The 12,218-nt window shown below is 41.3% G+C and overlaps 1 protein-coding gene across 4 annotated transcripts in view; it reads right to left on the bottom strand.

Annotated features, from left to right (window-relative positions):
- The window catches only part of mgat4b (alpha-1,3-mannosyl-glycoprotein 4-beta-N-acetylglucosaminyltransferase B), a 166,950-nt gene that overhangs the window by 50,856 nt on the left and 103,876 nt on the right, over window positions 1-12,218 (bottom strand). For all 4 annotated transcript variants that reach the window (XM_069897971.1, XM_069897969.1, XM_069897970.1 and 1 more), the window contains one exon: window positions 158-233. In XM_069897971.1, coding sequence (XP_069754072.1) covers window positions 158-233 — 76 coding nt within the window. The remainder of the gene's footprint in view (window positions 1-157; window positions 234-12,218) is intronic.

The following is a 12,218-nucleotide window of genomic DNA, read 5'->3' as shown; positions in this document are numbered from 1 at the left end:
GGAACAAATCAATACATCATCAAACTAAGGGGTAGCTGCTCAAGGTCTGGAGGAGAGTTATGTTTTTTAAACCTGATCAATATAGTGCTTTGTCCAACTGAAATAGCTTGCTTTAAAAGCAAAGGTTACATAAAATAACACACACAAGCTCTCTCACCTGGACATAATAGGTGCCCTTCAATTGGGCATACATCATTAAGAAGCAATAGTCCAAGTTCTGCTTTGTTCTCCATCTGAAACAAAATAGAATAGATTCAGGTTACTCTCGTCCTGCACACACACATTATTTCTTCCGGTCTCTTGGCGACCTATTTAGATGGAAAGTTCAATGACTTCAATGGCAGAGAATGCCAAATAGATTGTATGAAACTAATCAATAGTTCAATTCACACCTTTCTAATGTTGAAACAATTACCAACTCAATACGAGTTGCATTTATAGATATAGATCTATAGTCAAGTAATAAAACAAAAATGTAATATTACAAAAAATTGCCTTTAGTCTGCCATAACACAGACATAACCATATTGGATATCGGAGTCTCTAACTTCAGAGCTACATACTTTATTTTTTGACAAAACAAGGACTTTGCTGGTAAGCCCAGAATCTATCAGAGCCGGTCAAAGCAGCTGAAAACTCGAGGCCTCTGTACCCCACCTCTGCAACTGGATCCTTGACTTTTCATCATAAGACCAGTCAGTATGAATTAGAAATAATGTTTCCTCTTCCTGCTCTTCACCGATGATCCGCACAGGCGCACCCCAAGGATGTGCGCTTAGCCCACTGCTCTACTCGGTATACACCCTTGACTGTGTGGCCAGGCACAATTCCAATGCTATCTACAAGTTTGCCGATGACACCACAGTTGTCGGCAGAATCACAAACGGCAAGGAGGAAACGTCCAGGAGGGAGATAGATGAGCTCCTAGAGTGCCGTCACACCATCAACCTTGCGCTCAACAATCAAGGAGAGGATTGTGGAATTCTGGAGGAAGTCAGGGGAACACGACCCAGTCCTCATTGAGGGGTCAGTAGTGGAGAGGGTCAAGAACATCAAATTCCTGGGTGTCAACAACTCCAAGGCTCTGTCCTGGAGCCTCCATGTTGATACACTCAGTAAGAAGGCCCGCCAGCGGCTGTATTTTGTGAGGTGTTTGAGGAGATTTGGGATGTCACCGAAGACTCTTGTAAACTTCTACAGATGAACCATGGAGAACATTCTGGCTGGTTGCATCACTGTCTGGTACAGACGTACCAATCCTCAGGACAAGATAAAGCTCCAGAGGGTTATTAACTCAACCTGCGACATCACGGGCACCAGGCCACTCCATCAAGGACATCTACAAGAGGTGGTGTCTTAAAAAAGCAACCTCTATCCTCAAGGACCCCCACCACCCAGGCCATGCCCTCTTCACTCTGCTACCATCAGAAAAAAGGTCCAGGAGCCTGAAGACGAGCACTCAACAGCACAAGGACAGCTTCTTCCCCACTGCCATCAGATTCCTGAATGATCAATGAACCCCAGACACTGCCCCACTTTTCGTGCTCTGTTATTTTAATTTTTTTTTATTTATAGTCATGTTGTAAGATGGATATAAACTGAATGTTTACACTATGACGCTGCCACAAAACACCGAATTTCAGGACTTGTACATGACAATAAATCCTGATTCTGATTCAACACACCTCCAAGTTGGGATGACGCGGAACCAGGAGGAAAGCTGCAGCAGCTGGAAGCTGGAATCCCACATGCTCGCTGCCCAAGAGAATCAAGGTAACACTTTCGGGAACTGGTACTCAAGAGGCTTTGGTGATTTAGTAAAGCGACCAATGAACAGATGTGAACACAGATGAGGTCAGAGTTGCACAGGGCAGAAAAGGCCCATCAACCCAATTAATCCTAATTATTAGCTCTGATTCATAGCCTTGGTGAGTCAAATAATGATCTAGATACCGTAAAACCTCTGGAATCCAGCACCTATGGGGGGATTGATAAAGGCCAGATATCCAAGTTTTCCGGTTGCTTGAGACTGCGTGTTACAGGAATGGAGAACTAACAGCGAGGTGTGCCAATTTTGAACTTACTTATTTTTTACCCATTTATTTTCCACAATTTATTTTTGCTGGTTGCTTGAATACCGTATAACAGGGATTTTACTGCACTTCTTAGCTGTTCCAAGAGTCTCTGAGACCACCACTGCTCAGGCAGGGTGTTGTTCCAGTTACAACCACTCACTGGGTAAAAAATACATTCTTCCTCAGATCCTCTCAAAACCTCTACTCCTTCCCCCAAATCCATGCCCTCTGGTTTTAGACACCTCTGCTCTGGCAAAATGTTTCTTAGCGTCTACCCTATTCATGCCCCTCATAATTTTGTACATGCCAATAATGTTTCCCTTTAGTCCCCTCTGTTCTGAGAACAACAAATCCAGAAATAAGGAGGTGGGAGAGAGGTGAGGATCAGGCATAATTCATCTTTAAAATTAACCACAATTCCAAATGCTGCCACACAGCAAACCCTGAAAACATACACTATGGTTACTCCAACTGGAACATTTTTCCAAGGCAGAAAACATCCTGCAGGATTCAAATAATGCCAGCCTAAATTCTTGGAGACCATTCTGCAAGTTCTTTGATTTCGTTTGATAGTTGCCAAACTTTTTAATCAGAGAAAACAAAGTCAAGTTGGACAGATTTTAAATGTGGGCACAGAAGGTGGCAGATCGTGTGCTGGTAAATAGTAAAAACACCATGCTGGAGCCTCTCAGCAGGTCAACAGTGTACTTTATATAGCTAATATAAAGATAACTGACCTTTCAGGCTTGAGCCCTTTGTCAAGGTGTGAGCGAAGTGTAGACAGGTGGCTGAACATTTTGTCCATACCTTCAAATATAAAGATAACTGACCTTTCAGGCTTGAGCCCTTCGTCAAGGTGTGAGCGAAGTGTAGACAGGTGGCTGAACATTTTGTCCATACCTTCAAATATAAAGATAACTGACCTTTCAGGCTTGAGCCCTTCGTCAAGGTGTGAGCGAAGTGTAGACAGGTGGCTGAACATTTTGTCCATACCTTCAAATATAAAGATAACTGACCTTTCAGGCTTGAGCCCTTCGTCAAGGTGTGAGCGAAGTGTAGACAGGTGGCTGAACATTTTGTTCATACCTTCAAATATAAAGATAACTGACCTTTCAGGCTTGAGCCCTTCGTCAAGGTGTGAGCGAAGTGTAGACAGGTGGCTGAACATTTTGTTCATACCTTCAAATATAAAGATAACTGACCTTTCAGGCTTGAGCCCTTCGTCAAGGTGTGAGCGAAGTGTAGACAGGTGGCTGAACATTTTGTTCATACCTTGTTGAAGGGCTCAAGCCCAAAATGATGGTTCTGTATCTTTATCTTTGCTAATATAAAGAACACTGTTTGGCCTGCTAAGTTTCTCCAGCTTTGTGTTTTTACTTCAATCACAGTGTCTGCAGACTTTTGTGGTTTACTGCTGGTACATAGAACTGATATAGATAGATAAATAAGAAATTTTGCAGATGCTGGGGTGGAGTGCAGTACACAAACCATTGCTTAACTAGGGCTCAGGGAATTACAGAAGACACCTTCCATCCAGTTCTCAGACCTTGAACAAGGGGTCATGCCAAAAACATCAGTTATATATCTTTATCTCCTATGATGCTGTGAGACCAGCTGAGTAGCCCAAGTTCCCCCAGCATTTCTGTATTTTTTTAAACACAGTATCTCTGACCCACTACCATCAAGAAAGAGGTACAGGAGCATCAAAATCAGGACAGCCAGGCTGGGAAAAAGCTTTGACCCGCAGGCTGTGAGATTAATGAACAGCATCCTTTAACTGAGTAAATCATCCAAAAATATTTATACACTTTTATTTAAATTCTATCTTTATGTATAAGTAATATCATTCTGACGTATTAATTGTGCTAGAGGTTCAATAACTAAAGCAAACAAGGCGGGTGATAATGGACATCCTTGTCTAGTAGATCTTGTTAAATTAAAGGATTCTGAAAGCAAACCATTAGTAAAAACTCTAGCTTTTGGACCATTAAACAGAGCCCTAATCATACCAATAAATGAGAGACCAAACGAAAACTTTTCAAGTACTTTAAATAAAAACTTCCATTCTACTCTATCGAATGCCTTTTCTGCATCCAATGAAACCACCATTGGATAATTCTTATGAGATTTAGATCTATTTATCAAAGTAATTAATCGTAGAATATTATCCGAAGCATACCTATTTTTTATAAAACCTGTTTGATCACGATGTATTATCTTTGGTAAATACTGAGCCAACCTATTAGCCATAACTTTAGCCACTATTTTATAGTCTACATTTAACAAAGATATAGGACAGTAAGAAGCTACCTGTAAAGGATCTTTATCTTTTTTTGGTATAACTGTAATTATAGCATTAGAACAGGACTCAGGTAATTGAAAAGTATCATAAAATTGTTGTATTACATTCTTAAATAAGGAAGATATATCAACATAAAAAGTCTTGTAAAACTCAATAGAAAAACCATCTCCACCAGGCGGTTTTCCATTTGGCATAACTTTTATAGCCATTTCAATTTCACTATCCGTAAAAGGTTTATCTAACTCTTGTCTGTCTTCTTGAGATAACTGTGGTAAATTAATATTTTTCAAAAAAGAGTCTATTGCATCTTCTTTTATCTCTTTACATTCAGTCAAATAAAGTTTTTTGTAAAAATTACAAAGTTCATCATTAATTTCTTTTTGACTAAAAGTAATACCCAATTTATTTCTAATCGCTGGTATAATCCTAGATAACTGTTCTTTTTTTAATTGCCAAGCTAATACTTTATGAGCTTTCTCACCCCATTCATAAAATTTATTTTTTGAACGATTCAACAGACATTCAAATCGATATGACTGTAACTTATTATACTTCAACTTTAAATTAGTTAATTGGATCTTTTGGAATTCAGTAGCTTTCTTTTGAAATTCTTTTTCACAGATTGTTATTTTCTTCTCCAAATCCTCAGTTTCTCTAACTCTCTCTTTCTTCAGTTTGGATGCATAACTGATAATTTGACCTCATAAAAAAGCTTTCATTGCGTCCCACAAAACAAACTGATCAGAAATAGAGTGAACATTATTAGCAATGAAATCCTCAATTTGTTTTCTCAAATAAACAATAAATTCTGGCTTTTGTAGTAACATAGTATTAAATCTCCATCTTAAAGTATGTTGTGTAACTTGAGAACTTTGATATTCCAGTAATAACAATGAATGGTCCGAGACTAACCTTGCCTTATAATCCACAGATATAACCTTATCCTGTAAATATCTTTATGTATAAGTGATTATTGTTTACTGTGTATGTGTGTGAACTGTGGTCCAGAGAACCACTGTTGTATAATGCACAGTCAGATGATAAAAAAGTTGAACTTAAACAAATGTGCTGAAGAAACTCTGCAGGTCACACAACATCCACAGGAAGTAAAGGGTAATCGATGTTTCAGGTCTGAGCCTTCTTTTGGGACTGTGGGAAAACAGATAGAAACCTGCATAGAGTTCAAGAACAGCAGGAATAACAGAGGGGAAGCAGTGAGAGAGACTTTTACAGAACTCCTTTCGAAGACAGGAAGAGAACTTCAGGCTAGGCATTCCTCAAGGGGATTCGCAGTAGAGTAGCCAAATGGAGGTAAAATAGACAGGCACTTGATGGTCAGTGTACTCCATAGAAGCAGGGGTGAAGGTCCAATATCGATGCTGTGCAACTCCATGGATCAAACACTAAAATTTCACATTGACTCGTATATTAGGGCATTCTCCCCTACCCCTTCCACCGAACACTTTCCCAATGACGAGAAAGGGCTCCAGACCCGAAGCACTGACTTTGTTCCTCTTTTCACGGGTGCTGGGTGTTTCCAGCATTTCCTGATAGAATTTGAGAAAATGGGTTGACCAATAGTAACTTGAGTAACAACTGAAGCAATGAGAATTAGAAGCATTTCTAATGTTGATGAGAACTGGCCACGTTCTGGAAACAGCAGTTTAGGAATTCTGTTTTATAATTGGGTTCACTGCACATTGGTGCTGGTTTGAATCAAAGTGAACATTATATCATGCAAACATGATAGGAAATTAAGGCTTCAATATTTTGATGTCCCAGGAGAGCCAATTTGGTGGTACTGAATTGAAAAGTGTCCTTATACAGTATTCAGAGGAAACCACTGAAATACCAAAGGCTGCGTGAGCAGAAATGGATGATTGCTGCAATATAAAGAGCTAGTGTGAATTTCAGATTTGTTAAGATTCTTTTTCCTGTGGGCCAAGCAGAATTGCCACTTAATGGCTTTGCAAAAAAAACATGACTCAACATACACATGTAATCAAATAAAGAAATTTAAAGGAATTATCATCTCCTCAAACCTAATCACCCACCACTGGTGCGGGCTCACAGTGAATGGAAATCGCAGGAATCATAGAATCTCGCATCAAAAGAGACCATTCTGCCCAAAATATCTGTGCCAGCTCTTTGAAAATTCAATTCATCCCACAGCAACATTTTTTTTCCCAAAAACCTGCATCTTTCTCCCTTAATTTGTTATTCAATTCTATTTTCCAAATTCTAACTGAAGCTCTTTCACCACCATCTGTTAGGCAGGATATCACAACACTCTCTGTGTGAGAAGAAATCTCATCTTCCCCCAGCTCTTGGGAAATTACTCCAAATTGGTGTGAATCTGAATACTGATTCTCTTGCCTCTCAAAACATATTCCTCCTTTTAATTTCAGAAATATTTTATTGCTGACACAACCTGTTTTACTCTCAACTTGTAGCACACTCTTAATCCAGGTGTGCCCATACTCTACAGATACGTCACCATTAGCACATGCAGACTTCTTCAATTTTTAGCACACTTTTTAAAATAATTTTATTTAATAGAAAACCACTTAACAAACATATCACAATCTTTCAAACTTAATCCAAATACATGTGGTATTTTATATATAAAAAAAGGGAAAAAAAAGAAAGGAAAACAACTACCTCTAAATTCCCCCATCCCATCCCCCTCCCCAACCCTCTAAAAAAAAGAGAAAAGGGACAAGAAAACCACCATAGGAGCACTTCACTTTCCAATAGTTTTTATGTATATATATATATATATATATTCATTCATAGAGATCAATAGGAGAAAGGGAATGTTTGAGATTCTCTAAATACCAACAGTTTGTAAATAGGAGTTTCATATTTCACAAAATATATGATATTTATCTCTTAAGTTATAAGTAATTTTCTCAAGTGGAATACAACTCCAAACATCTGCAGGCCATCTGTCCATTCCAAAATAAATATCTGACTTCCAAGTTATAGCAATACATTTTCTAGTTATTGCCAAAACAATATGAACAAATTTTACTTGATATATATTCAATTTTGATTTGGGTTTAATTCCTCTAACATCTCCCAGTAAAAATAACATTGGATCCTGTGGGAATCTTACTCCAGTTATTTGTTCTAATTAATTATCCAAATCAAGCTAAAAAGGTTTAATTGCAGAACACTGCCAAGTCAAATGCAAATAGTACCAACTTCTTGTCCACATCTAAAACATAAATCTGAATAAATATAATTCATATTATGTAACTTTTGTGGTGTTAAATATAACTGATGAATAAAATTACATTGAAATAACCCTTGTTCCGGAGTTTATTATACTTTTCATACTCTCTCTACACATTTGAAACCATCTACGTTCATCTATTTGCTTATTTAAATCTACCTTCCATTTTGGTCTTGATTTATGAACTCCCTCTTTTTAAGCCTTCTTTTTGTAATAATTTATACATCTCTGAAATAAATCTCTTTACATCCCTATTACTTAATAATAGTTCTACTTTCGTCTCCAGTGGTAATACTAAATCTTGACCAAAAATTTCAAAGAAATCTCTTAATAGTAACAAAATACAAAATTTTGTATTTTCCAACATGTTACATTTTTCCTTCATTCTAATAAAAGTAATCCATTTCTCAGCTTCAAAAAAACCTTTAATTTTCTCAATTACGATAATATTTTAAAAAAAATAATTTTCCATAGGAAATAAAATAAGTCTACTCAACCTCTTCCTCCAATTTTTAGCACACTCTTAATTTCACAGACTGCTTGTTCTTTAATGTTCAATGTGAGTTTACTGTCATACACACATACGAACAATGGTAGCAACTGCTGCGGCAGCGCAACCGAATAAAGCGACGTCCACACAACGTGAGGGTGAACCAAAGAATGACTTTATTGGTTTGAATTCGCCGCGTCTCTGCGCTGGCCTGCCCACTTCCAGTGATGTATCCACTGGCTTCCGGAAGTGATGTCATCGTGTCACTTTCCGGCGGGCGAGCCACTGCACAGAAGTGGAGGACTGCTTAGCCTGCACGTAGTGCTGGGTGCAGGCTCCTTCTCGGCAGTGAAGGGGAGCCTGCGCCATCTAGGATCGGCCACATGTTGCTGCAATTTGGCCATTTACTCACGTGGTTACTCAGCGCACTACACAATGCTAAAATGCACTGGAACTCTTACTTGCTGCGGCCACGCAAGTCCATAAGATGCACCAGCCGCAATAGCAAAATGCAAGACGGAGAAAGAAATAAACAAAATTGTAGTTAGTGCAAAAATTTTCTTTTAATTTAAATCAAGACATAGAGCATGGAAACAGGCCATTCTGGTTCAGAAGCCTGTATAAACCCTGTACTGTTTTAGAGGATAGAAGGAAACCAGAACCCCCAGAGGAAACCCACACAGACAAGGGGCGTGGAGGGTCGAGTGCTGTAGATGTCCTTCATGGTAGGATGAGAGCCCCCAATGATCTTTTCCGCTGACTTCACTATCCTCTACAGGGTCTTGCGGTCCAAGGAGGTACAACTTCTAAACCAGGCAATGATGGAGTTTCACAGGATGCTCTTGATACATCCTCTGTAGAACATAGTGAGAATGGAGGACAGGAGATGAACTTTCCTCTCAGCCTTTGCAGGAAGTAGAGGTGCTGCTGAGCTTTCTTGGCTAAGAAGCTGGTGTTAAGGGACCAGGTGAGATTCTCCAAGAAACTTCATACTCTTGACAACCTCAACAGTAGAACCGTCAGTGGTCAGCGGAGCGTGGTTCCCTCCCCCCCCCCCCCCCACCCCAAAGTCAATAACTTTATAATGATAAGATACAGGTTGTTGGCTCTGCACCCGTCCATTGGTGACTGCCCCTCATCTCTGTGTGCGCTGACTCCTCACTCTCATTGATTAGGCCCAGCACGGTCGTGTCGTCAGTGAAACTTGATGATGTGTTCGAGCTGCGTTTAAGCTGCACCATCGTGGGTCAGCGAGTGAAGAGCAGAGGATTAAGCCCGCAAATCTGGGAGGCCCTTGTGCTCAGAGAGATGACTTTGGAAGTGTCGTTACCAACCTGGACGACTTGAGGTCTTCCCGACAGGAAGTCAAGAATCCAATTGCAGAGAGAGGTGTTTAGACCCAGCAGGTTCAACTTCCTTATCAGGTACTGAGTTATGATTGTATTGAATGCCAAAATGAAGTCAATAAACAGCATTTGAACATATGAGTTTCTATTTTCCAGGTGGGTGAGGGCTAGATGGAGAATGGTGGCAGTGGCATTGTCTGTAGAGGAGCTGTTGGATCTTTAATGCAAACTGAAGGCAGTCCAGTGACAGGGGAGGCAGGAGCTTGATGTGCCCCATGACAAGCCTCTCGAAGCACTTCATGATAATGGATACGAGGGCGACAGGACAGTAGTGGTTGAGGCACAACACAGACAATTTCTTCAGCCTCAAGGGAACATCTTCGGCTTCAAGAGAACTTCTTCAAAAGAAGAAAGGAATGCCAAGGGTTTTGGCTAGTTGAATGTACAGAGACCAAAAGATCCATAAAACTGTGGAAGCATGAGGGCTTGTTCCAGGGGCAGATAGGGAGCTAAGTAAAAATGGGCCAAAATGCTGGAGAAAATCAGCTGGACTTTTCAGCGTCCATAAAAAATCAAAGATATAATGCTAACATTTTGGGCCTGAGCCCTTCTTCAAGGAATAAGCGTAATGAGCCCGAAGCAAGAAATCTCAGACAATCTGAAAATTCAGACAGTGCTGGCTGGGGAAGGAATCCAGACCGACACAAGGGGGTTCATTGGATATGATGAGGGGAGAGGTTAGAATTTATCCTGTCTGTGTGAAAGGAGATAGTGAAGGGAGAGACAGAGCTGAGGGAAGAAGTAGGTGGGGGAGGGGGCTTAACGATAGCCAGAGAAATTGATATTAATGCCATCCAGTTGGAGGGTGGCCAGTCAGAAGATGAGGTCCTGTTCCTCCAATTTACAGGGGAGGGGGGATCTCAGTGTGGCAGTGCATGAGATCATGGACAGATATGTCAGCAAGGAAATGGGATTGGGAATTAAAATGGGTGGCCATTGGGAGATCCCCGCTTTTGCAGCAGATAGAGCTGAGGTGCTCAATAAAGTGATCTACCAATTTACATACTGTCTCTCTGAAGTGCCAGTTGATGAAGTAGACAAAGACAATGTGGTCAAACAATAATCATGGCTTCTATTAGCAAAAACTCATGGTACAATAATGAAAGACAATAGATGCATATACAGTTATATCCAAGGGGAGAGTCTTTAACAGTAGAGATAATGCACAGCCAATGTTAGTATAGCAAGGCTCACCAGAGGGGAGACAGGCAGCTTGGCAGACATTCACCACACTCTCCGACATAGAAGAGACCACAACGGGAACACTGGATGCAGTAGATGACCCCAAAAGATTCACAAGTGAAATGTTGCTTCACTTGGAAGGACTGTTTAAGACCCCGAAAGGTGGTCACAAGTGGAACATCTCCTGCAATCACAGTGGTATGTTCCAAGGAGACAATGGTGGGGAGAGAGGACTGAACAAGAGAGTCATAGAGGGAGCAGTCCCTGAAGAAAGCAGAGAGGGAGGAGAGGGCAAAATCTGTCCAGTAGTGGGATCACATGTAGTGGTGGGCAGAGAGCTCACCACAAAGGCCAATCAGAAGGTAATACAGGATCCGTAAAGGCCAAGGCGGGATTGAAAGCTCAGGATGCTAACTTCAAACTTCTGTAGGTCTGACAGGGAAATGCCAATTTATTAGAAGAAGTCAAATCCAGGGGGACTAAAAGGCACTGGGTTTGAGTCGATGGTTGGAAGCAAGGATCCAGCTCCCACATTATATCCACCAATTTTATCCCATATCCCCAGAAGGAAGGGCAATGCCCCTCGTGGGGAGGGGGGGGTAGGGGGAGAATGAGAGGAGCTGCCCTCAGGTTGGAGGGTGGCAAGGTGCAGTTCCAGGAAGAGCATAGTGAGGGGCTGTTTTGGAGAGGGAGGGGGCACTGTGAGGAAATGTCCCAGAGGTTGGGGAGGACATTGAACAGATGACTGGGTAGGGGAAGCACTGAGGAGATCTGGGTGGTGGCGGGGGGGGGGGGGGGGGAAGAGGACAGAACAGCACCTCTCCAACCACCCCCCACCACACCTGAGGGCAGCTCCTCTCACCCCCCCCCCCCCCAACGAGGAGTGTTGCCCATCCTTCAAGGGATAAAACTGGTGGATATACCCTGACAGGTGGGTCCTTGATTCCAACATTACTCAAACCCAATGCCTTTTAGTCCCTCTGGATTTGACTTCCAATAAATTGGGTGTTGGAGGGGGGTGGTGAAGAGATGCCTGGTTGAAGGGAGGGGGCAATGAGGAAGTCTAGGTAGGAGAGGGGGGACGGTGAGGAGGACTAAGTTGGGGGAGAGGGATGGTGATAAGAGGCCCTTACAAATTGAAGAATTCTTCACCAATCAACCACAAAATTAATGCACACTTCAGGACCAGTCAGTCTTCAAGGGAACTCATACTGCTTCAAAATTTTTAAAAAGAGGATAATACAAGGCCACTCTGCAGCTGGCAGAGATTGAAAAGACAGCATATTTCTTGTACTTTCTTTGAGAGAATGGCTGAGGTTAGAAAGGAGACAGCTGATTACTTAAAGTCTTGAGAAAGGACAGAAACTTGTTGCCCCTCCAGTAAAGACGGGCAACTTCAGTAGCACCTAAGAGAGGCCAGAGGACAAGGTTCATGAAGGATGAACTTCTCAAACCCCCAACGCAGACAGAGTTGACCACTCTGAGTCAAATTGCATGGCTAAGTTCAAGTTTGCGTTTTATCTCT

The sequence above is a fragment of the Narcine bancroftii genome, chromosome 9 (genome assembly GCF_036971445.1).
Source record: "Narcine bancroftii isolate sNarBan1 chromosome 9, sNarBan1.hap1, whole genome shotgun sequence".
Lineage (NCBI taxonomy): Eukaryota > Metazoa > Chordata > Chondrichthyes > Torpediniformes > Narcinidae > Narcine > Narcine bancroftii.
This window is presented reverse-complemented; position numbering and strand designations above follow the sequence as displayed.